At 39.4% G+C, this 27,466-nt stretch overlaps 1 protein-coding gene across 1 annotated transcript in view; it reads right to left on the bottom strand.

Annotated features, from left to right (window-relative positions):
* Positions 1 to 236: 236 nt before the first annotated feature.
* The window catches only part of ITGA8 (integrin subunit alpha 8), a 157,891-nt gene continuing 130,661 nt past the window's right edge, over positions 237 to 27,466 (bottom strand). The window contains exons 28-30 of the mRNA XM_081346360.1: positions 25,937 to 26,038; positions 6,477 to 6,599; positions 237 to 3,152 (exon numbers count right to left, since the gene is read on the bottom strand). Of these exons, the coding sequence (XP_081202486.1) occupies positions 3,066 to 3,152; positions 6,477 to 6,599; positions 25,937 to 26,038 (312 nt within the window). The 3' untranslated portion in view covers positions 237 to 3,065. The remainder of the gene's footprint in view (positions 3,153 to 6,476; positions 6,600 to 25,936; positions 26,039 to 27,466) is intronic.

The following is a 27,466-nucleotide window of genomic DNA, read 5'->3' as shown; positions in this document are numbered from 1 at the left end:
CTGATTCTCTTTTAAATAAATGTTAACAAACTATGGAGGTAAGATAACAGTTATTTTATTTCTTAATTAATATATTTGAATTTCTTTTAATAAAAACAAATGCCAGTGTAAACATGCACCATATACATAGATAATACAAAAGTATTGCACTTAAGAACATTTTTTAAAAACATATTCTATCTCATTCACCCAAGAGAATTATGGGCTACTGATATACATGTGTGCAGCCAGTTCTGGATTATTATATATCAATATTTACTATTTTTACCAAAACAACACTAATTGTTTTGTTTATATAGATGGATATTAATCAGCTGAGGCAAAACTGCTTTTGCAGGTAGAGCAGTCATCCCTTTACATGGTATATAAATGCAGAGGAAATAGCACAATAGTACTCTGTTCTTTACTATTTTTTCTCAATTCATAATTGATAAGTGTCTGATGAAATAAAGATCACAATAAGTTTAATTATGATCAAGTAGAGATTTTAGGCTAAGACGAAAACTGTAGGGAATAATACAGCTTCTTTAGATACAAAACAAGTTTGTGTGTGTGTTGTAACAGGGAACAATACTAATATAATGTATCTGAAGAAAGGCAATGAAATTAGAATAAAAATGGATTATCATTCTCTCCTTTCTAATACCTCCTTTATTCTCTCATTCCTTCTGACATTTACTTTTCTCTTCCTTGCCAATCATCAGACTGTCAGAGAACAGAGTTTATTCTGAACAGAACTCTGAGCTCATCATTTGCAGAGGCCTTTTGAAATAAGATCAAAGGCCAGATGAAATTAGACCAAGGGCCAGAGGTTGCCTGTCCTTAGTTGAGTGATTATGGGCTTCCTCTATTTATTTTAAACAGCTTGTTTAAATATTCCTCTGCAAAAGTTCTTTGATTCCTACAAAGCCTCTGTTGCTCTAAAATAATAGCAGCTTAGCCAATGGATAGGATTTTTAAAAAACAGGTGATAACACCTAGTTAACCTTGGCTGATCTTGAAAAGTCAAACAAGGTCAGACTTGATAAGACTTGGACCACCAGGAATCCCAAGACTGTGGGCTAAACTCAGAGAAGTCCCAGAATAAGACAAGGGCAACTTTCTTCCAGCTACTCAGTTAACTGCTGGAAACTGATATTTTTCAGAGCCTTCTTTGAAGAATAGATCAACAGTTAAACTGCCATCTTACTCATTTCTTGATTGCAGAAAATATACAAAATGTTCAAAGGATACTAGCAGCAGAAAGGGATAGGGCTTTGGAGGGCTAATTATTTTCTCTGGGTCAACTTCGATGACAATAGAAATGACATAATGTTTTTTGGTTTTTGTAGAACAAACAGTAGGATTAATGGAGCAATTGAAACTAGGACATCTGATGTTAGACACAGCATCCATAAACCAAGCTAAGAGAAGATAAAGACATGCTGGAAATATAAACACTTCTATAAAACTTAATGCAGAATTTTTACTGTTTGCACATATTTTGCCAAAACCTGTAGCTGCAAATAAATGCACCTGTTTCCAAACCACAAATATATTTTGATTTTTTTCAAAGGAAAATACTTCAGTCTTATCATTACATAATCTACAGATTGGAGATCATTTTGGACTTGGCCCAATTTAAAAAAATACAATCAATAAAAACCAAGTAAGAATGTTCATGAATCTGCTTGCTGTACTGAAGTGATTCAATGGGAGATCACCCCCAAGCTTCCATGAGTTGCTGGAATTGTTCTTATATGCATCAGAATTAATGTCACTGAATTGCCACTGTTAAGAGAGCAGAAAAACATTCCTGTTGGAAGATATACAATTCTTGATTGCCTGCACCTACAGGGAATCACAGGAGCAAAAACAGAGAAACACATTTGTTGTTTCAAAAAGGTTTTGAACAAAATTGATGAAGTTCCTTTGCAAAAATTAATCTGCTAGCCAGATGTCCCTTAGTGAGTTTAGGAATGATTTATTTAACTATACATCTCCAAATGTTTAATTCTTCTGAATAATCCATCCATTCAAAGCAAACGTTAACTGTATATTTTTGAACCACAGAACTTTTCTTGGAAAAGGTTGGGGAACTATTTTTATTTCTTGATCTGATTTAGTTTACACGGAATCTTTTTATCAAATCAAATTTACCAACTGGTTTTTCTCTTGGCTTGCCTTTACAGTCTATGACTTGGCCCCCCTGTTGGAAAGAATTGGATTATATTACTAGAATTCAGTAGATAATCTATAGAGATCCAACACTTCTCCTTTTTGGCTTCTGTTTTCTCCCTAGAATACCATACTTTTCCTTACAATCATGATATTGCAAACAATTTTAATCTGTTATGTTCATCATGTAGAGTCATTAAATAAATGGAAATTTCTATTTCATGCTTTTGTATTGAGGCTCACTTTCAAGCGCTTAAATTTTATAAATTTTATAATACATTTACTCCTACAAAGGAATATAAAATATTGCTTTTTTCCAAACATTTATAATTAGTATATGGAATGCAAAGGATATATTCATTCTATTTACAAGTGAAACCAAAATATTTCAGACCCTATTTTTGTTAGGATGCCCAGTCTACAAAAGGTAGAAGATAAATACTTGTGTGTCTTACTTTCAAGAAGTATTTTGAAAGGCTAGTTTTGCTTTCTGGAGGTACTTTAATACTACCCATAATATTGCTTGCCTCCCTGAGCCAGTGTTTATAAAAGTTCCGATCTTAGGGAGATGCCTCAAGATTTTGCCACTATACAGTAGAGTTGAACACTGTGCCAAGCATTGTTGGCTTTCCATCTCTGCTCCATTTGGATTTATGACTGCTTTTAATGTACCCAGTAATTTCACTAAGAATCAGTTCTGAAAAACTGAAACAATTCTTTTTCATTAGCTCTTTTTGGATGGAAGGTTGCTCATCAGTGCTGAGGCAGAGATAGTAGTGTTTTCTGTCATCTATGTTCTGAATATGTAGAATATTTGCATAGGTCCAATTACAGTTATTTGGCAATCTTGATCCAAATTAAGGTTCCTGGTAACATGAACCCAAATTCTTGATCAGAACAATCATTTTCTATGTATCAGTAGTCTTGTCACTTGTTAGATGCACTTTTTCGGCCATGTCATCTCTAGGAGGCCTGGCTCTGTCAAAAAACCCACACTGGAACAAAACAATACAATATAAGTAAATTGGAAAACCAACCATCCGATTACTATAACATCATCTGTCCAAATTTCAGACTACCATTAGGACTTCACTAAATATGCCTATGCAAAACTGAGCATCTCTGGATATATTGTAATTCTCACAATAATTGGCAAGGGACTTCAGTTGCTACTCAAAACATCTGCACTTTTGAAATTAAGCCATTTTGATATATTATGTTTTTTTTCAAAATAGTAAGATAATATATCAAACCAGCTTAAAGTCAGAACTGCTTTTTGCATGTAGAGAACTAATTCAATTGCTATGTAACTGATAGAAAGGCTACATAAAACAGCAATAACGAAATCCTATTGTATGGAAATCCTATCACTACTGCAATAAGAACTTGTTAGCCTTTCATAAGGCCCTAAAAACCTGACTCTGTTCCGATCCTTGGGTGCTGAATATGTCAAGGTCCCCATTTCCTGGTTTTACTGCTAAGTGGCCAAGTATCTTGGCTGCTATATATATATTATTTTGGATGTTTTTATTGTTTTGTATTGTTTTAAAATATTTTAGTGTTTTAACTGTAATATATTTTTTGAATTGTAAGTTGCCCAGAGTCATTGACTGAGATGGAGAACAACAGAAATTAAACAAACAAACAAACAAATAAACTTTTCAATAGCATAATGTATTCTCAAGAGCATTCAGTTTATCTGAGAATAAATCAAGGAATAAATCCACTAAATGTAGAATGTTTACTTTGAAGTAGACCTGACTGAGATTCTGTTGCATATCTCAGAAATGGACTATGATTGAATTTTTAAAAAACAAGGGTCACCTTGGAACGAGTTTGGTGTTGTGGAAGAAAGATGGTTTGCTATAATGGTTATAATGCTGACCTAGAAACAAGAGGCCTCCCTTAGGCATAAAAGCTGGCTGGGGGACTTTAGGCCAATCATGGCCTCTCAACCAATCCACCTCACAAAGTTATTGTAGACAAAATAGGAGGTAGAAGTATTAAGCATGTTCGTTGCCTTGAGTTGATGACAGAGAGATGATAAAAATATAAGATTAACTTCATCTTTATATCTCAATCTTGTGGATATCTTTTTTAACAGCTACATCCAGACACTTTAGTAATTGGAAATGATGTTAGTTTTGCAGAATGATACCTACACATAAGGATACTTTGGTACAATTATTTAAGACTGTGGAATTAGGCTCTCTACAATTTTTCATTCTCCCAATGTGAAATGCTTATGAGAATATATTGCTTTATAAAGGGATATAATGGTGAAAACCAAGTATTCAATATCAAAAATAACTGTGACCATGAATCATTCTAACAGGCAGATCAAAAAGCTGGTGAGTCTCTACTGAGTATTGTTGGTGAATTGCTATTTCATACTAAGTTGTACTGTGACTGATCTGTTTTCCAACAATGTAAGCAAGGGGGCATATAAAAGCCTAATGTTGAGCAAGAGCCAGTCTAAGTATTTTTATTTATTTTATTTTATTTTAATTCCATTTATATCCCGCCCTTCTCCGAAGACTCAGGGCAGCTTACAAGCTTAGCAGTAATGGATTATCTGTCTAGATGAGTAGCTCTGAGCAACTCAGTCTAGGACAGGTGATGTAAAGAAATGGAATGCATTTTTTTTGAAAAAAATATTTCTCTACTTTGCATGTCAGAAGCAGCACCTAATGCCAGGCATGAATAACCTGTATCTCACTGCACAGGTTAAATCTCACCCATCATGTCTTCTTGACAGAATATCATCTAATCACTAAGAAGTTTTTGATTACTGTCTAAGGAAACTGCATGTTACATTTAGAATAATCCAGCACAAAAATCAAACTTGAATTTAATACAAAAGATCACTAAAATCAAGTTTTAAACTAAATTCATGACCCTCTAAAACACATTATTTTCTTTGTTAAAATAAAATATTTTGAGAAAAAGTTTAATTTCTTAAGACAAGCATGAATACAATCATGTATTTTATATAGGCTGCATACTGTATATGAGATGGGTGGTTATATATACTGAATACATAAGTAAATAAATAATGTTGGAGCAAATTATGAACATTTATGATCCTCTCCAAACATATGAACATATTTTTTATTTCAAAAAGACAGTTTTATACAATGATTGTTGACACTCTTTCTGGAAAGTTTTAGGCAGTTATCTTATTACATATCACATTGACTATTGTACAATACCCTATCGATTCCACTATGTATGTGACACTAATCCACTTTATCCAATATACAGAGATCACCAAAATCTAGAATGCTATTAGCTAACATTAGCTAACATTAGGACCAAATAAGGATACTTTTATAAAAATTCAGAATAAAATAATTTAAAAACTCAAAATTATTTTAATTTATTTTTAATTTGAGCAGATAGTATCTAATTCCATATGTTCTAATCTACTATATCAGGGTCCTCAACCCACAGTCTGTGGACCGGTACTGGCCTGTGGACCATTGGGCACTGGGCTGCGCAAATGACAGGCGAATGCATGAAGTTTCATTTGCGCATGCATGGGATTAGGTTGCGTGCGCCAAACCATCCCCTTCTCACCACTGCTTCTTCTGGAAGCTGTGAAGCCATAAAGGCTGGGGACCACTGTACTATATTATAGAAATGATTATCGATGTATGAATACTAGGGGAAAGCTTTAGGAAGAAGTTACATCTGAGAACATATGTGACCTGCTTAAAATAGTTGACAATCATTATTTCACTGGAAAATTACCGTTGTGAAAATGTAGTTTTTTTTTCTTTGCAAGTTAAATTATGCCTCAGATGTACAAAAGTTGGGGTTTTAGATAACTTGAAAATAATTGTTTCTGAAACAATTATCAGTGACTTATTGACTGCAAGTCTTTAATGATGTAGTAAAAAATTAAGCAGACTCTACCAATTTTAACATAAGATCACATGCAGTTTTACAAAACAATATTTGTTTTCCTGGAATACTACAGCATGTTGTAAAAGATAAGCTCTTGACAATTAAAGTGATGCTTCTTTGTCATATTCTGCATAAACCTTGACTTCCTGGACAAAATATAAAAGTCTTGGGAATCACAGCTGATCTTACAATCTGACTTATACCTAGCCTTTAATAATGTATGACTTAGAAAACAAGCTTTTTTTTGAAGATTAGCAATACAAACATGTCTGCTCTCCATTAGAAATGACACACCAGTCTCATATATCTATAACTGCTTTGATGAAAAGACCAAATTCTTTTCTCTCCTCCCTCTAATTCCCAATTTTGTTCTGTTAACATTCTCTCTATTTTAGGTCCAGTATACATACCTTCCACAAAGCTAAGGTCAGCATAGCCAGAAGCAGTAGTCCAAGAAGTATTGCCAATATTATAACCCACAATGGGATTATAAAGGAAACATTTGGAGTAGCCCAAATAACAGATGTTTTTATCTGAAATGAAACGTGAAAGAAATTAGTAAAGATAAATGAAGAAAAAACTCGTCTATTTTTCTGAATTTCAATTGCCTAATATGTAAAAGACAGTGGAGTAGCATTTCTAAAGTTAGGAAGGAAGGAAGTATGGCACAAAATCCTCTCTACCTGATTGGTCCCTCTCTAAGAAGCGTGTGTTTCATTTTGTCTAGCGGTCAGGGTGCCCCTTTCCCCCTAATCTTTGTATACCTAGGTCACTCCTAATGCTTATTAGGAATGGTTGTTACAAGCTTTTACCTAAACAGTTTGTCAACTGAACTGGCACTCAGGAAAGTTCAGGTACATAAAATAAATAGGTTTATTAGTCAGACCCAAAGGTGCTCTTTTTTTAAAAAAAAAAGTCAACTGAACTTTGTTTTTCCTTGAAGATGTTTTGATTCTCATCCAAGAAGCTTCTTCAATTCTGACTGGGTGGTAGAGACTGGAAGGATTTATATTTCTTGCAGGAATTGCTCGACTAGTTGACAATCAGAACTGAAGAAGCTTCATGGATGAGAAGTGAAATGTCTTCAAATAAAAACAAAAAAAAGTCCAGTTTCCTTTATAAAAAAACCAGTACTTTTGGGACAGCCATGACCTCAATAACTGAAAATCTCCTTAGACATTTATTAATCAGAATTCATAATATAATCCAACTCAATGTATCTGTGTTCTCTTAGACAATTGCAGAAATAAAAGCCAAATAGCTGTAAGTTAATAGTGTGGTCTCAGACAGTTCATATTGCTCCATACTCTTTCATAGTCTGAGCAAAAAACGCCTAAAAAGTTTTTTTTCCCTTTCCTTCTTTACAGGAAAAAAAATGAAATTAAAATAAGGACTCAGGTGCAATACCTTTTTATGTCATATGAAAGAGCCAACAGTTTTACAGAATGATAGGTGTTGTTCTGTTCAGACACACTCAAATATATATTAAAAATGAAATATAATAAAAATATATAATCCTTTAGCATCATTTTACTGTATTTTGATTTAATAATGACCACAAATGACCCTAAATCAATCCATCTAGTAAAATCTTTGAAATTCATACAATCAGAGGAAGATTACAAAATGAGAAATATATTTTTCTTGATCCCTTTATATTTTCCAACCTAAGTTGAATGTGAATGCTAAAAACCTCCGTGGTTTTGTGAAGGCAAGTATTGTATATGTAAATATTTGAATTTTGATCATGTATTAACAGAGATGAGTTATCCATGGCTAAATTATTGATCTATAATGTACTCTAGAATATGAAGGTCTGGAAATTTGCAATTTAGATAGTCAGTTATAACAATGGATTCCATTTTATCTGTGGCAATATAGAGAATACCAATCATCAGACGGATATTGTCAGATCCCTATTTTTTATGCATTTAGATTGAGACTGATGCTGAAAAGGCCTTTGCTATGGCTCAGACTGATATTAAATATCAAGGAATGGGGTTCCACCATCTTTTGTTCATTGAACTAATAAGGATGTCCTTACTTCCTTAATGAAAATTGGTTCTTGAATCAATGGTTTTTTTCATTACTCAGTCTCAAAATATTAAAGATGTGGTGCATTCAACACTGATGATTTTGTGGCTCTCCTTAATATTTATACAATGTCATTACCAAAATCTACTGAAGTAATAAATAAAATGGCTTATATATTGGCTATCTATTAATTGGAAGAAGTCTACTTTGTTACTCTATCTATAGAATGCCATAAGAGATTAGAATTTAAAATTTGTAAAAACTTAACTAAAATACTTGGGCGACATGTACCTCAAAATATATAATAGTGTTGAACTAAATATGTCTATTTCAGTAGATATAACTGGCTGGTTTAATCTCCCACTAAGCTTAATGTTATCAAAATAAAATTACATCAAGATGTAATATAAATTTTAAGAGGGATTTCAATGTTAATTCCTGTTACTGAGGATACATACAACTAGTTAGTTTAACTTCCCACTAAGATTAATTTTATCAAAATAAACATTACATCTAGTTGTAATATAAATTTTAAGAGGGATTCCAATGTTAATTCCTTTTACTGTAGATACTTTATAGACATAGATAAGCTAATGAGAGTATCTTTATGGCAGGCTAAAGTTCCTTGAATGTTTGGCCAAGCTGAGTTGGACTCTGCAAAGCCTCCTAGAGGTGCCCCTCCCTCACTTCCTGGTCACCCCCCAACACACTCTTGTCTGTCTGCCCCCTTCTAACATCCTCTTTTTATAACGTGGACCGTGTCCCCCTCTGCATGACCTCTGGAGCCACCCAATTGTTCGGAAAGCACAGCCCCTTTAAAAAAAAACTTGCAGAACAGCCGCAGCACTTAAAAAAAAGATCTTGCATTGCATGCTGCCCATCCCACAGCCTCTGCGATCACCCTGCCCATCACCAATTGCATGCTGCCCCTGCAGCACCATTGCTTCTGTCTGCCCCACAATTGGCTGGGGCCTATTTGTCCTGTGCAGCCAAAGGCCTGGATCAAACAGAGTCTGGGAGAATGGGCAGGGACAAAGGGCAAGGGATGAAGGGCCAGAGACCCATTGGCCATGGAGAATGGCAAGGGGAGGGCCAGGGAGAAGGAAATTGGCTGTAAATTGGCTGAGGTGGGTGGCTTGGAGCAAATGGGGCACGGCCAAGGGTTGGTGACTAAATGTCCAAGACCCCATCCAGGTATACTACACAGGGATCTTGATTTCCAGTCCTGAAAATTGTCAGCCACATTTGATTATCAGTAGTATAAACAATGATATTTTCATTCCAGATCATATGAGAAACTGACATTGTGGAATAATCCAAATGTGAAAATAGTCTATGTTACATCTTTGCTTCAAGAGTTGCATTGGAATTTGATTTCTGGATGCAATTCGAGAATTCTTATTTTGAAAGCCCTTTGTGACATGGTTTCAGATTACTGGAGGAACATGCCTCTACTTGTTCAATCTTGATCAGCAGGAGTGACATTGAGTCTCATTGACTAAAGATAACCATCTTGTGGGATGCAGGAAATATGCCTTTTCTATCACAGCATTTCTCTTCTCAAATTTCACATTACCCAAAATCAGTGCTTTTTTCTATATAAAAAAAAGGTGCCAGAACTCTCATCTTGGCAGGCGCAGGAGGCGGCAGTGGCGCTGCTGCGGTCACAGGTGTGAGGGGTGTTGGCGGTGGGCTGCCCTCCGGGGCCGGAGCTAGCATGGCTGGTGCTGTGGGAGCAATGGGGCCCGCTCTACATGGCAGAGCTGTGTGGGGTGGGCAGCGGAGGCGGTGTGGGCCAGGCGCTGCAGGGAGGCCACATAGACGCGCAGGGTGAGGCGACAGTGGCGCAGGTCCAGCACTGGATAGACCACCAGCCTGGCTGACATGGGTGAGCACAAGGAAGGAATGCACAAGGACTCCGCAGAACCCACCTCCCACTCCTTGTCCTCTCTTACTTACCTAGTTGAGATGGTAACCACCTTTGCTGCAGACAACTTGCCTGTGCATCATTTGCCAGCCAGGACTTTTGGCGTGCTCAGCAGCAATTCCTATTTGAAAGCCAATAGAGGGAGTAGCACAGTTTGTGCAAAAGCTTGTGTGTGTGTGTGTGTGTGCAAAAAAAGGTGCCGGAACACCATTCTGAGCGTTCTGTGAGAGGTGAGCCTATGGAGCTGACTATGGGTCTGAGTGGGGTTCCTTCTTTGTGTATCTTGTGTACCTCTACAAAATCTAGCCAAATTTCTTGCCAAACAACTACAGCCTTACGCAAATTCCATCACCTCACATGTACAAGATTCATTCCAATTCATAGAGATCATAAGTAAACTAAACTTACAGCCCTGTGACCTACTTGTGAGCTTCGATGTCGTATCCCTCTTCACCCAAGTGCCAATCAAAGAAGCCTTGACAGCTATCCTAAATAAATACAACCCCCCAAAACACATCCTAGATCTGACCAACCACTGCCTATCTAACACATACTTCATCTACAATGGACAAAGATACAAACAAATGGAAGGAGCACCCATGGGATCACCCCTTTCACCTGTCATCGCAAACCTCTACATGGAACACTTTGAAACCCTCGCTCTAGAAAAATCCAACCACAAACCCAAACTCTGGCTCAAATACGTAGATGACACCTTCGTAATCTGGCCACACGGCAAAGAAAAACTGGATGACTTCCTCACACACCTCAATAGCCTACACCCCAAAATACAATTCACCATGGAAACAGAAGCTAACAATCAACTTCCCTTCCTTGATGTCTTAGTCTACAAGAAATCCAACGGCTCCCTAGGACACACTATCTACCATAAAAAAACACACACAAACCGCTATCTGAACGCACTCTCACACCACCACCCAGCACAGATCAACTCCGTAGCCAAGACACTCATCTCCAGAACAAAACGCCTAGCTGACGAACAACACCAAAAAACCAAACTACACACTCTCACTAATGTACTAACAGCCAATGGATTCCAAAGAAACACAATTACCAACTTAATCCGAAGAGAGACACCCACAGAAACCCAAGACAGAGAACAAGAAAATGGCAAAGCCCTCCTCCCATACTTAAAAGGGACCACAGACAGAATCAGCAAGGTCCTCCAAAAACACAACATCAAAACAGCATTCTACACAGACAGAAAAATATCCACCATCCTAAGAAACCCCAAGGACATAATTGGCTTAGAAAACCAAGGAGTATACAAAATCCCATGCACCACCTGCCCCACCACATACATCGGACAGACCAACAGAAGAATAAGTGCACGCATTGAAGAGCACAAAATCTCACTCAGAAAAGGAGAACAAACTTCATCCCTGGTCCAACACTTTGAAGCCACGGGACATGAAATTGATTTTAAAAAAACCAAAACTATCGCCAAAATTGAACATTTTAACAACAGAATAATCAGAGAAGCCATTGAGATAGAAAAACGCCCCCACAGCATAAACAAACGAGATGATACCTCTCGCCTACCAACCATTTGGAAACCCGCCTTGATTGACAGACGAGTCCCAACCACCAAGAATGATAGACCCAAAGTCATGATAACACCACATGACATCACCACCACACAACCATTCAAAAAGCAAATCCGAACCCACAATGATAATGAGGCACAACCACAAAACAGAAACCTAACTACAGCTGCAACATCAGCCACTTTAAACCCCTCCAAACCACACAATAAGCAAACTGACACCCACTATAAAAACATGGCACCACCACAAACACGAAGCCGAAAAAAAGCAGCACAACTCACCAGCTCAGGTCTAAGGCTGGCAGCTGAGACCAGCCCATCCACTCAAAACACACCCCCACCCAATCAGAACACACCCACCATTCAAAACACACTCCCACCCAATCAGAACACACTTACTCCCCCACCCAATCAGAGCACACCTCCACCCACAGAACACACCCCCTCTGGCAGTTTAAAAAAGAGGAACAAACAGCCACATGCTTCTCCCAGAAGAAGGAAGCAGAAGCCACCAGCTTGATGATGACGGATGGGATTCCGTCGAAACGTCGCCCCTACACCTTTAGTTCTACGCGGGGAAAAACCCGAATAACCAAAGATCCACATACGAACACCCGCGAAAACCTCAGAAAACAAACAAACATATATATATATATATATATATATATATATATATATATACAGTATATATATACAGTATATATATACAGTATATATATATATATATATATATATATATATATATATATATATATATATATATATATATATATATATATATATATATATATATATATATTCAAGTACACACTAAAGAATATGCATCAATATTCTTTAGTGTACATAATTAATTTTCTTATCTTATAATATCAACCTGTCAAACTGGCATAATTTTAATACAAAACGATTTGAGCCTTGATATGTATATTCAGGACATATACCCATTCAATTTTGCTAACAATAGTTCGAAAGGAACAAGTAAAAAGATGCTCTTCGTATGCATTGCAAAACGTATTCAATGGCTCTTCCAAGACAATTGTTTCTTCATCAGTTTGGGCACACTGTTTCTGCTTTTATTCTTTTTAGCTGAAGTTCATGTCACAGTTTGTCTTGTACTGTTAGTGGGTCTTTTTGCCTTTCTTTCTATCCTTTTTAGTTAAACAATTTATGCTATCAAAGTGTGGAGAAATGTTCTTTATTGGTTGAAATCCTTTGTTACTGAAGTAGAGCAAGAGAACAGATATATTCCAAACTGATAATAACTCTCATATCTGATGCTTAATAAAAAAATTTATTCCATTGTTAGTAACTCAACATAGAAAGAACGACAACAAACAAGTCAAAACAAAACATAGCATTGTTTTCATTTAAGAATCTCTTTTACAGACATGGTAAAACTTTATGATTGTTACTGGTCTCTGTTATACAATGTATTTGAACTGTAAAATGAAAAGGATGTATCACACGAATAAGGACAATTTAATTCAATTCCTCATAATACTAGAATCCAAAACATACCATGTCAGATGTGGATACAGTATTGAACTATTTTTTTTCTCATATAAGGAACTTTCCCTCTTTTTTCTTTTTCTTTTTTAAAAAAATAGGAAGTAGGTTTCAAACACCAGAGGTTTCTGGATGACCACAATCACTACTTGACCACTCAAGGAGAGAAAAAAAGGCAAGGTGTCCTGCACCGAGAGCTGAAAGTTACAGAGACTGTTCAAGCAGGTTGCTAGGCAACCTGTTCACATTCAGCCCTTCCAACCCTCCCACTTTTGAATTAGCCCATATGGAATGCGTTTCCTTCGATTGGAGCCATCTGAAGGCTGCGATGCATTCTAGGCCTCAGCAATATGGCTGCCTCCTTGGTGTGCTGCTGAGGAGAATTTGGCTCTCTGGAACAGTTTCCTTCATCTATCTATCTATCTATCTATCTATCTATCTATCTATCTATCTATCTATCTATCTATCTATCTATCTATCTATCTATCTATCTATCATCTATCTATCATTTATTTATTTAAAAAAAAAGGTGCCGGAATGCCGTTCTAAGCATTCTATGAGAAAAAAAGCCCTGCCCAAAATTATGTTAGTCCCAATGCTGTTTTCAGAAAACATTTAAAACTTGTTTATTTTACCTGGCAGGGGAATCAGGTAGTTAATTAAGCTGGGGGAGAGGGGAGGTTTAATGTTGGTAATCACATTTTAAAGCATATTGAACCACAAATTATATAGGGAAATTAAAAGAAATTAAAACCCAGAGAAACAATTTTTTATTCATACTTTAGTAATATGTTGTTATACCAATATCCTACATTATACGAGTGTTCACTTAACACTCATTCAAAGTTATGTGATGAGAGCCCCCTAGTGCTTATAAGCAAGTCCTGAAATTATGAATATTGCAGCACCATGGCAGTTGTTTGCCCTTACGAGTGATCGCAGTGGCTCTGCAACATTCACCCTGGTTCTTCCCTCCCTTCCCACCCCGACCCCAGGTCTCCCTAGGCACAGGCCTTCAATGCTCACCCTGCAAAGATCGAGATCCTTCGCTTTCTTGGCTGCTCCAGGCCTTTGGTGCATTTGCAGAGAATGGAGGCCTAAAGTAACACAAGATTACATGAGATCACTGGGGCAAGATCACACAGCACTGGTATCACTTGATCTCATGTTTCTTTTGGCCTCTGTTGTCTGCAACAGAGAATGGAACCAAAGCTGGAGGACGTTTCCACATGCCTCTGGAGGCTGGATTGGGGCTCTGGAGGTGTTTTCCAGGCTGCTGTAGCTCAGATCTGAGGCTGGGGAATGCTGCACCCCCTCGCAGCCCAAACTGGGCTCTGGAGGCCTTTTCCAGGCTGCTGCTGCCTGGATTTGAGGCAGGGGCCCAGCCGAATTCAGGCTCTGGAGGTCTTTTCCAGGCTGCTGCCACCCAGACCTGAGACTGGGACATGCTTCCGTGCTCCCCACAGCCTGATCCGGGCTCTGGAGGTGTGTTCCAGACTGCTGCAGCCTGGATCTGAGGCCAGGGAACATTTTTGCACCCCCTCCCAGCCCAATCCGGGCTCTGGAGGCCTTTCCCAGGCTGCTGCTACCAGGATTTAAGGCTGGGGAATGCTTCCATGCACCCCCTCCGCAGCCAAATTCAGGCTCTGGAGGTCTTTTCCAGGCCGCTGCCACCCATGCTCTCCATAGCCTGATCCATGCTCCAGAGACCTTTTCCAGGCTGCTGCCGCTAATATAGAAGACCAGGGAATGCTTCTGTGCCCCCCATGGTCCAATCCACACTCCAGAGGCATTTTCCAGGCTGCTACTGCACAGATTTAAGGCCGGGGAATGGTTCCGTGCCCCGAAAGTATTCCCTGGCCTCAAATCCAGGTGGCAGCAGCCTGGAAAAGGCCTCCAGAGCCCGGATCGGGTCGCAGGGGGTACGAAAGCATTCCCTGGCCTCAAATCCGGGCGGCAGAAGCCTAGAAAAGGCCTCCAGAACCTGGATCGGGCTGCAGGTGTGTGTGTGCAGAAGTATTCCCCAGCCTCAGATCCAGGCAGCTGCAGGAACTGCAGCAGAGAGGAGATTAATCTTTTCCAGGTGAGTCCGACGCGGCAGGAAGGGAGGGGGAAGCATGCGGTATCTTAGTGGGTTGGGGAGGCTTTGGGACCTGTTCTATCACTAGGCCCTCCATGGCCTTCCCCACCTTGAGATACCTCATATTTACTTACCGAGCCACATGCATTTTAACGAGCAAGGGAGTAATCTTGTTCGAGATACAAGATTCACTCTATGAGTTTTTGAGTTATGAGTGAAATGGACAGGCTCCATTACACTCATAATCCGAGAACTACCTGTATTTCTCTATGTTGTTCACAGTTATAAATATAGTACTGTATTTCACCGAAAATAAGACCCGGTCTTATTTTATTTTATTTTACTCCAAAAGAGGCACCAGGTCTTATTTTCAGGGGGTGTTTTTTCTACTCACCTTGCTGCAGTGGCACCAATAGCCTGGCCCACTTCTTCTGCAGCCAAAGGAGCAGCTTCATTCTGCAGCTGAGAATGGAGTTCTGGCCTGCATTTCGCAGTCAGAGGCCTTTCTGTAAGGCCTATGCAGTAGAGAACTGAGCTATGGATTCAATCCATAGCTCAGTTCTCGGCTGCAGAAGCCTTACAGAAAGGCCTCTGACTGAGAAATGCACCCCATGGGATATTGCAGAAGAGAAGAGGAAGGTTTAAATTCATGGGACGCTTTATAAGTGGGATAGCTCCATTCCCCCCACCCCCACCCTAGCTTGATTTTTAGGCATGAGCCTCGCCCCAAAACTAGGGTTATTTTGGGGATAGGTCTTACCTACTTACTTGGTAATAAAATATACTAGATATTAAGCTATTATTTACAACTTATACAGACGTTCTGCAACTTGGATAATTTTTGCATTTTAACATGTGGATTTAAGGTTTAATGCTATTTTATAGAAAAAGAGACAGTAATAATTAAGTTTTATATTTTTCTAAAAATATTTATTTTTATTGCATTAAAATATCAGAAATCAAGGGTTGAAAGGCTCAACAAATATTTTGTGGTCATCCTTTTATCTTACAGAGCTGGTAATACAGTTGTGGAAACTTTTCTAAAGATCTTACACTATATGCTTTTTTTCTCCCAGTGATTCCTCCTTGGCACTGCTTTTCACACTCTTTCACTTTGATTTCAAGATTAAAAGGTTAATTTTTTAAAAAATAAGGGGCTCCTGTGAAACCTCTCCAGTGTATCCTTGGTTGTAAATGTTGTATATTTAAACCTCCTTCATTTTTTCAACTAAATATTCATGTGATACAAGCCTAATCTATAGAAAGCTGTTTCGGTGTGCATATGTCTCTGTTTTAAATCAATGGAGACTGAATGTCAAACCATGACCTTTGTTTTCCAAGAAAAATAATATTGCTCAAAATTAATAATTTTTGTAAGTCAAAATTGCTAAAAAAGGACTATGGTGTAATGTATTGGCCTTTTGTATACGTTGTAAGGGTTTGCTCTTGTTGTACTGCTTGCTAATTGCTTGCATTTAGTGCTAAGTGACGCGGTGGCTCAGTGGGTTAGGACGCTGAGCTTGTCGATCGGAAGGTCGGCAGTTTGGCGGGTCGAATCCCGAGTGCCGCGTAACAGAGTGAGCGCCTGTTCCTCGTCCCAGCTTCTGCCAACCTAGCAGTTCGAAAGCACGTAAAAATGCAAGTAGAAAAATAGGGACCACTACAGTGGGAAGGTAACAGCATTCCGTGTGCCTTTGGCATCTAGTCATGCCGGCCACATGACCACGGAGATGTCCTCAGACAAGCACTGGCTCTTCGGCTTTGAAACGAAGATGAGCACTGGCCCCTAAAGTCGGAAACGACTAGCACGCATGTGCGGGGGAACCTTTACCTTTACTTTACCTAGTGCTAAGTGCTAGTTCACATGTATTTTGTAATGGTTGCTAGCCGGCCCAGACTGGTTGTCTCCAGCCAGCTAAGTAGATCTTTGGGCGGGAAACCTATGCTTCAAACCTATTGGTCACCGCCTATTGCCCAACCATATAAATAGCTGCACAGCAGCTCCCTTGTTGCTTCTGTTATGTTCTGACTTTCAATAAAGCCTATTACTGTTTTGAACCTTCCGTCTCACTCAATGCCTGCAAAGAACTGGCTACACAACACTGGTGATGAAGGTGGGATGTGCTGCTTCATTGTAAGAGCCTGAAGTCACTAGGGGGTGAGACCAGCACAGACCCTGGTAGGGAACAGTGTTCTCCCCCCTCGGTCTGCCTAGCAAGCCATGCTGGAGACCACCCCACCCTGAGGATCAGTCCCAGGGCCTATGCAGAAGCCAGCAGCAAGAGGCAACGTGAGACATGAGCCATGAAGACTATGCACCATGGCGAAGGTCAGAAAGCTCGAAGAATTCGACGTGACGCACCCAGAGAGATGGTCATCCTATATTTTCCATGTGAAGAACTACCTGCGTGCGAATCAAGTCAGCAAAGATGGGCTGAAGGCCGCGACCATCCTCTGCATGTGCGGCCCAGCCAACTTCGATATCGCAGAGAACTTTGTCGCCCCGGCACCATTGGAAACCATCACATATGCAGACATAAAGAAGAAGCTGCACGACGATTTCGAACCAAAGCTTTCAGTGATAACGTGGAAGCATACCTTCAAACAACGCAAACAACAACCTGGCGAGTTGGCGACAGAATTCATTGCAGCACTTTGTCAAGTTTTGCGACTCTGCAATTTCTCCGATTTAGAGGAGCAGCTAAGGGACTGCTTAGTCTGTGGACTCAGGAACAGAGAACTCCAACCAAAACTCTTTGTGAAGGAGACTTTCTCATTTCAAGAAGCCTTAAAGGAAGTTATGACAGACAAAGCCCCCAGAGGGACCATGAAGGCATTGCGGCCCTCCAAAAGCCCGCCATCTGCAGAAACCGTCCACCACGAGGACACCGAACAAGTGGAAGACACCGACTCTGACCACGAAGTCGACAAAATCCAGCGGCACCATGAAAGAGGAATGAGGCCGGCTGACAAGGCAGTTCTGTTCTCGAGGTGTTTGGGCTGTGGAGGCCACCATCAATGCGCGGATTGCCACTTCAGGACAGCCATGTGCTGGGCATGTGGAAAACCAGGCCACATCGCTGCCATCTGTTGAGATCGCCAGAGGGACCGCCAGCTGAACAAGACTTTCAGGAGAGGTACCAGGGCCCCGGGCAACACCGAGTAGGGTTCTGCTCCAGCCGCCGCAGCATTTTTCGCATGAGTGCCCATCGACCTCTTAAACAGAGTTTAACTGCAGGTCAAACTTCAAGGCGTTCCTTGTAAAATGGAACTGGACACAGGCTCCGCTGTGTCCGTCATCTCCACTGGAACTTTTCGGCACGTTTACAGCCGTAGTAACAGATGGGTTAAGCTAAAACCATCTAATATCCTACTTACCAACTTCCAGAATTCCAGAATGGCGGTCAAGGGTGAGGCCACACTTGCGATGAAGTTCAAGGGGTTTTCAGGCCTGCTAGATGTTATTGTGGTAGATGGCCAATGAATGAGCCTCATAGGGCTCGATTGGTTCAATGCATTGGGCATTCAGGTCACTGGCATTCACCGGACTTAAACAACAGATTTGCCTTCTGTCTGCAAGGAATTCGCAGATGTTTTCAGCCCAAGTTTGGCTGAGTACAAGGGCACTCTGGTAGCTTTTAAACTTAATCCCCAGGTTATGCCAATTCGGGTTAAGCCCTGCCATATGCCATTTGGGTTAAAGCACAAAATCGATGCAGAGCTGGACAAGCTTGCTAGTCAGAGGGTTTTAGAGCCTGTAGGCAGTGGGGAGTGGGAGACCCCCATTGTAACACTACTCAAGGCCAACGGAGAGGTACGAATATGTGCTGACTACAAGTGTACCATTAACTGGACACTACAGCAGCACGCGTACCCCGTCCCAGTCATCAGCCATATTCTGGCATCGTTGCAAGGTGGCCACGTGTTCGCTAAATTAGATTTAGCACAGGCCTACCAACAGTTGCAGGTGGACGAGGCTACAGCAGCCACACAAATGATTGTTATGCACAGAGGGCCTTCAAGGTAAAACACCTTCAATTTGGGGTAAGTGTAGCCCCAGGGATTTTTCATGGGATCATGGAGCGCATGCTCAAGGGTATTATGGGGGTCTGCCCCTACTCACCACCGGGGAGTCCACAGAAGTTCTGGCTGAGTGGCTTAGAACCATCCTTCAGTGGTTCCTCACCACGGGACTTAGATTAAGGAGAGACAAATGTAAGATTGGGGTTCCATCCACAGAATTCCTTGGGTTTAGAGGATGCTGAGGGTATCCATCCTGCAGAGTCAAAGCTGAAAGCGATTTAGCTGGCACCAAGCCCTAGGTCCAAGGGAGAGCTTCAAGCCTTCTTGGGTCTCCTGAATTTTTATCATTCATTCTTTCCCAACAAGGCCACAGTGGCAGAACTGCTACACCAGCTCTTAGACAAAAACTCCCCATAGCAGTGGACCAAGGTCCACAAAAGGAGTTTTCAGGCAGTCAAGGCACTGTTCTCGAACTCGGTGCTCATGCACTTTAAAGAAAAGCTGCCAGTTTGCATCGTGTGTGATGCGTCCCCATAAGGGGTTGGAGCTGTGGTGAGTCACTTGTTGGAGGATGGTAGACAGTCACCCATCGCTTATTACTCAAGGACCTTGTCCTCAGCGGAGCGCAACTACATGCAAATCAACAAAGAGGCCTTGGCCACTGTGGCCGGGGTTAAGAAGTTCCATGGATAAGCAGACACCTCAAATTCTGTCACCTTTCGGCCTATGACTACAGGCTGGTTCACAAACCCAGCAAAGAGATGGGCCACGCAGATGGCCTTAGCCGATTGCCATTGCCACACGTGCAGCCCGATCCAGCTCCATCTGCACGCATTTTACCAATTCAAGACTTGCCAGAGTTTCCCCTACATGCGGGAGATGTCGCTGCAGAAATGGCAGCCAACAAAATTCTAAGTCGTGTGTTGGCTTGGATTCACACAGGGTGGTTGGAAAATAGTGAGGGCCCTGAGTTCCAGAGTTTTTTCAGTTGAAAAAATGAGCTTTTGGCTCACAAGGGGTGCATCCTTTAGGGCAGCAGGGTCGTAGTCCCCAGTTCTCTCAGGTCCAGAGCTGTCCAGTCTCTGCACGAAGGCCATCCAGGCATCGTCCAGATGAAGGCAAAGGCGAGGAGCTACCTCTGGTGGCCAGGGCTAAATAAAGCTATTGAGGCCCAAGTACATGGGTGTTACATGTGTCAACAGTCCAGACCAGAGATGCCACAGGCCCCTGTCCACCGATGGGAGGAAACGCATACACCGTGGTCAAGGATCCACGTAGATTTTGCCAGGCCCTTTCAGGGGCAATTGTTTTTAATAGTGGTCAATAGTCACTCTAAATAGTTGGAGGTGGTTCCAATTTCCAATATGACTACTGCAAGGACCATCCAGGTGTTGCGGTCACTGTTTGCAACGCATGGGCTTCCGGACGTCTTAGTCTCTGACAACGGAGCCCAGTTCACCGCGTCAGAATTCCAGGCTTTCCTCCAGGCCAATCTTATTAGGCACGCCACATCAGCTCCCTTTCACTTGTTGTCAAATGGGCAAGCAGAACGGATGGTTCGCACAACCAAAGAGTCCCTCAAATGCATTACTACAGGGGACTAGCACCACAGGCTGGCTGACTTCTTGTTATGCAAGAGCCCCGCAGAGCTGCGCTGGGGAGAGAGACTAATAACAAAACTGGACAGACTGCACCGATAGAATAGCCTCTGATTACTAGTACTGAGCACCAACAATAAGGGTAAGCTATTGCTATTTTTTTTATGGGCCTCCTGGAAAGCATCTGCTACCCATTTGTTGGAAAAGGAATCTTGGATATTGGCTCCTTTGTTCTTACTTATTTGCATTCATATATGCAAGGTAAACGTAGAAAGTAAGTTATAAGAAAATTAAACACATGAAATAATATTTTTCTCCTTCTTTGAAAGTACTGTAAATTTAATATGATTTCTCCCATATTATGTTGAGATTATGCTCGCTGCCTATGATCAATTGCAATTCTGAAAATTATACCATCCACAAAACTGGAAGTTGGGAAAATTTGAGTTGAAGGAAGATTGGAAAACACATTTTTAATTAATAAGCAAAAGAGGATTTTCTAAGTGAGACACATCAGTTCCTATTATAAATGTTCAGTTACAATGATGGAGAAATGCATTTGTTCTTTTCTATTTACTTGTGATATCACATGCACAGATAGAATAATAGTAGGTAAAATTTACATCACAATATGACAGTGCACATTTTGTTACTTTCCCCTCACCCAGTCTCCCTGCAAATTTCAAGACTATTTTATTCACATGGCTACTGATCTATTATTTCTATACATTACAAATAACTCCTAACAAGATCAAGAATGCTTAGTTGTTAATTCCCCTCACAATCAAATGATAATATAAAGAGCATCAATGAAGTTTTTGCTAAGAGTAGATTTGACTGTTTGACAGAAAAATCGTGCCTGACTAATTTTTGGTGGACACATTCATAAATATTGCTTACATATCTCCGGAAGGTAATTCTTTAGGAACAATCTCTAAATTTTGTTGTACAAGCCTTTTATAAGTAGGAAAAATAAAATAAAATCTGTACTAGGACTGTTGTGAATTATAATAACGTTGAAAACTGCTTATCTGTATTTCTAAACATTTTCAGCCCTTAGTTTGACCCATGTAAAGAAACCTGATGTTTCAAATTTGTTTCCTGGAACTACAATTAATATTCTATTGACTGATTTCTGGAGGACAGTATAAAAAACATAGACAGTAGAGACTTGAAAAGAATTTCTGCCTACAACACATCAACTTGTAGAATTGGCAAATCTCCATAAAACATAGTCAGTTCTGTAAAGACATAAAAGCACTATCATTTTTCAAAAGTTTATAGTCTGTTTTGGGCATCTGGCAATAAAATATCTGTTTGGAAAAATATTCCTCATTCTCAAGTAGTCCTTAAAAGCACATACCTGATCATTCTGCATATTTTCAGAAATTTCTTGTGGACAGCAGGCTAACACCTGCACAACAGCACACCAGTGCAGATGGAAACAATACTTATCAGCCATTTTAAAGAACATGTGGTTTTGTTATAGAATACAGGCGAAGCACACAGATACGTAAGCACCAGAAATTATTTTTCACCTGAGTTGTTAAGAGATACAGTAAGCAGATACCACCAGGTGGTGCTGTACCGAAACTGCTGTGGCTGGTTAGTTTCGGCGTGAAACCAAGGATTAAACTGATTGGCTGAGAGCGTACCTGGCCAAGTATATAAAGGTACAGGTAACCCCTATTTTCCCAGTACAGTTTCTACCACCAATAAAGAGCCGCTATGTTGTACTCGTCGGCCTGGCGTCTTTCCTGCATTCCAGAACCCACTACGCAATATGAGTATTTTTGAACTCTTTGTTCAAGGAAGGGAATAGGAAGGATCAAAACATTCAGCTTACTAGCCTAAAAGTAATTGTCCTTCTTTAAATAGTATCAAAACCCACCCATGAACTAGAGTAAAAAAAAAGGCTGAATCCTTCTTATCTTACAATATTTTTCCTATGATGATATCTCTCTTGCTATTAAGAAATGGGTACAGTTCTTAGTAGCACATAATAAAGGCCTACTTATTTTTTAAACTTTGAAAGAAAATCAATAAAATGAATAGCCTAAATACATAGAATACATATATCTGAGTTTACATATATCTATATTTTTGTAGTTTGATATGTGCCATCCTCCTATTCAATTAGACATGATGCCTCTCTGAAATAATCCTTATATTTACTCCAATGTTTCAGTGAGAGTATTCCAGGTTTTTGTTCAATCAGCATTTTATATAAATCAAACATATACTCAGTTCCTGAGTTAATATGCAGATTGGAAAGTAGGCTCAACTTACGGATCTCTCTAAATGTCATGATGCACATTTATAAATTAATATCAGTTACCAAAAGGTACTATCTATTTTGTTCAAGTTCTGTTTATAGTAGTCTCTCCTTTTGAATAAATAGGTGGAACTATAATATATAGAGGTATCCTTCTGAACACTGGATATTGGGGATGAACAAACTGGTTTCCACTTTGTATCCACCCCAAATACATGCCAAGCTATTTGGGAAGCACAAAACCTCAAAGCAGGGAGACATGCCAGCTAGGTCAAGACCATAAACAAGTTAAGGTAGGATCTATCTTAGATAGACACTCATTTTTTAAAAATCTTTTCCCATAGTTATCCTCACAACAAAAGCAGAATAAACAGATCACTTTTAATAAAGAAGATATTAATACCACAGTAACCATGGGCTGCAAGTTCCAATCTGTCTTTTTGGAATATTTTTACTATTCAGAACTGGCAGTTCTTGAGATAAAAGGCAACAACAGTCAGATCTTCTGCCTCCAACCACAGAACTGCTAACTCAAATTTTAAGCTGTCAAATAGGCTTTAGGGACAAAACAATATTAAATTTCACCTCCAACAGAGAAGGGGGAATAAGAAAGAACTTATACAAAGCCAGCTCAATCAATGTTTTTTAAGACGTCACCCAATGGGAATTGAATGTTAATAATTTTTACCATGGTCCAGGTAGAAGAGATGCAGAAAGAACTATAGTACTGAAAAAAGGCAAATAAGTAATTCAACCAAACTTGTGTAAAAGGCTACATTATGGATTTTTCCTCCCATTTTTCATGTCCAATTTCTAGAGACTGCCTAAACAAATCCCTGCAGTTTTCTTTGCAAGATTTTTGCAGAAATGGTTTGCCACTGCCTCATTCTTAAGGCTGAGAGAAAATGACTAGCCCAAAGTCACTTTGTATCTAAGACAGCAGTATAACTCAAGGTCTTCTTGTTTCTAGCCTGATGACTTAACCATTATGAACCATGGAAACAGGAGACCATGAATTCAAATCCCACCTTAGACATGAAGGCCAGCTGGGTTACTTTGGGCCAGTCACTCTTTCTCTACCCTCCTCACAGTGTTTTTGTTTAGGAGAAAATAAGAGGAGGAAGGTGTGCTGGATATGTTTGCTACCTTGAGCCATTTATAAAAATAATAAAGGCAGAAGACAAATAAGTAAATAAATAAATAAAATAAATACAATTATATCTCACTAGTTCTTATTATGAATTATGGCAATAAAACTGACGAAATACTATCAGCCCTTTTTAAGGTGACCTGTTGCTTACTATGAAGAAATGGACTTTAACAACAATTGCAAGGCTGCTGTGAAGAATATTGATAGAGGTTAACAAATAATATTGTTTGGATCTGTTTAGAGTTAGATTTGGAATGGACAGATCCAGTCAATGGAATTTAATGACAGTCTTGTTCAGTTTTGTGGGAAGAGCCTTGGTGGAGCAGTGGGCTAATGCCTCCTTAAGTAACACCAGCTGCCTGCAATTAGTGCAGGTTCGCATCCCACCAGGCTCAAGGTTGACTCAGCCTTCCATCCTTCCGAGGTAGGTAAAATGAGGACCCAGATTGTTGGGGGCAATTAAGCTGACTTTGTAATAATGCCGCTTGGCGGGTGTATGAAAGCCCTAATAAGCAGGCATATACATAGAATGAAGGCTACTGCTAAGGTTGTAAGCCGCCCTGAGTCTTCGGAGAAGGGCGGGATATAAATGGAATTAAAATAAATAAAATAAATAAATAAAGTGTTTGATCTTGTAATTCCTGAGGAAGTGGACCTGGAGTCTAATAATCTGTCCCCACTACATATTACATACAAATCCTTTTTGACTGATGGAATATCTCCCAGGAGGTGGCATGTGACAGGGTCCATGTGACTTCCTGAAGGAAGAAGGATGTGGTTCACCTGCTTTGAAAGTAGTGAGGCTGCATCTCCTTCTAAAAAAAATCACTAGACCCAACAACAACTTTTGTCTAGGCTCTGATCTCCTATTTCTGCAAGGCTCTAGCTACAAGGGCCTTGGATAAAGCAAATTATCTGGAACCTTTTCAGATAGGCTTCATGGTGGATACACTATGGAGATGACATTAATTACACTTCTCTATATCTGGAGTTACAAGTATTGGTGTGATGCCACTGTCCTTGTTTTCTCTGATCTCTCATATGATTAATAACAGACTATGGGAGTGTAGGGATAAGATTATTCTTGTTTTAAAAAAACCTTGTAATCGTCCCTTCTCTTTCTACATGTGAATCCAATCAACATAAACGGGAAGAGATAGAGTCCAAAGTATCTTGCATGTAAAATGCCTTAGGGCTTGGCACCATACCCCTCCTATTTAACATCTACATCTACATGAGTCTTCTGGGTGAGGTCACCAGATACCATTGTGTCAGCTATCATCAATACTCAATTATATTTTCCTCACCCCAACCCCCCTATGTTGCTGAGAAATGGGGTGATTTTAGAAATGTGAATTATACAAACAAATGTACTGTATCACGCTCATGATGTAGCATTGCTACCTCATTCCCTGTGACTGTTGCCCTTTCAAGAATATAAGCATATCTATCCCTGGTATACTGGGATTTGAATTTTCTCCCATTATAAACAACTAAGAACCATTAAAATGGAAACACAACCAACATGAGGATTAGTTGAAAACTCAGATGACTATCTTTTAAAAAAACATTCAAAGAATGGACCTGCATTAGAAAACACAGGAAACTCTTATCTTGGAACTCCTGCCTATAAATATATTCTGTCACAGTAATCAAAATTATCCAAACAACGGACATTAATGTTCTATATTTATTTTCAGTGCTACTCACAGCTATGCTTCCTTCAGGAAGTTTTGCTGGCTGAACTTTGTATGGCATCTTCTTTACTTCAAATGACACACTGATGGAAAGAGCATAGCGGTAATTTTTCCTCTGAAAAATATGATACATAAAAAGTTTGAATTAGTCACAAAATTGATTAATAATCCCTCCTATAATGGCGGGCAATGAGTTTGGGACTTAGAAAGGAGAAAAACAAGAAAACAGAGGGGAAACAAGATAAAACTATATAAATCTATATACATCATAGAAAAAGTAGATAGAGAGATGTTTTTCTCTCTTTCACAATAATAGAATTTAAAGTTACCAGTTATAGGAAGAATTGGGATTTATAAGATGTTTCTTTATTTAGCATATATTCAACTAAGAATTTAGTCCCTTCTCAGAGGAGATCCACAAATTTAGATAGTTTAGAAATAAGTAAGTAATTTTTTGGAGAATGTGGCTATTGTAGGCAAAAACCTTTGAAATATTTGAGGCTCATTGGGTAGTTTAATTATTAGTTCCTAAGGGGCAGTTAAAAAAAAACAATAATACTCTTGTCTTCATATGCAGCCTGTGAGTTTGGATCCTATGTGAACAAAATGCTGGACTAGCTATGGGAAAAGACGTATTGCTTATGAAATATTTAGGATTAGCATTCTAATATCTTCCCAATTGCCATGCTGGATTTTGCTAATAATTTTGAGGCCAAATTTTCTAAAACATACTTGTTTTCTCACCCCTGAAACAGACTATTAGCCTAATCAGGAAGAGTTCTTGATATATATTTATGAAGAAAATTCTCATGTTAAATAAATAATTCAAATGTCCTAAACAGTTATCTGAGGTGTTTCCTAAATTAAAGCATTCTAGATCTCACAATACTGGAGCAGAGACCATGAAGTTTTTTATATCTTGTCCCTTTCTATTTCTTTCAATATGTCTTTTATGTGTGGCTTTATATTGTCCCATCAAAGTTTGTTTTGGAAAAACCTTTCTTTTCCAAAATGTGGGGAGCCAGAGCAACATCTATTTTTACCATAAGCTCATCATCTTGATAGCCCTCCTCTGAACCTCTTGTGCTATTGTCCATTTTGAATGGTGATGCCCAAAACTGGACGTACAGAACAACACCAAAAGGATCTGACCAGGGCATAATAAGTGGGGCAATTGCTTTCCATGATTTGGACTCAGCTTCTGTTAATGTGCCCCAAAGTAGCATTCGCATTTTTTTAGCAACTGAGTCATGTTTAACTCGTGTTCTACAGGTTTGACATGTCTTCTTGTCAAGCCATATCTTCCCAATCCCATACCTAGGCCTTTCAGTTTTTTCAATCCAGGTGCAGAATTTTACATTTCTCTTTGTTAAAATTCCCTCCTGTTCATTTTATCCAAATCTTCTCACTTTATGGTCATCTCTCATCATTTTAGTAATGTCTTATAATCTTTACAATCACTATAATCATAATCAAATTCTTTATAAGTTCAGATTTATACAGTTGCAAATGAAGAGATTGTAAATTCTGGAAAAGATTACTC

This window comes from Vipera berus (assembly GCF_964194415.1).
Source record: "Vipera berus genome assembly, chromosome: Z".
Classification (NCBI taxonomy): domain Eukaryota; kingdom Metazoa; phylum Chordata; class Lepidosauria; order Squamata; family Viperidae; genus Vipera; species Vipera berus.
Note: the sequence above shows the minus strand (reverse complement) of the source record. Positions and strands in the feature narration are given on the sequence as shown.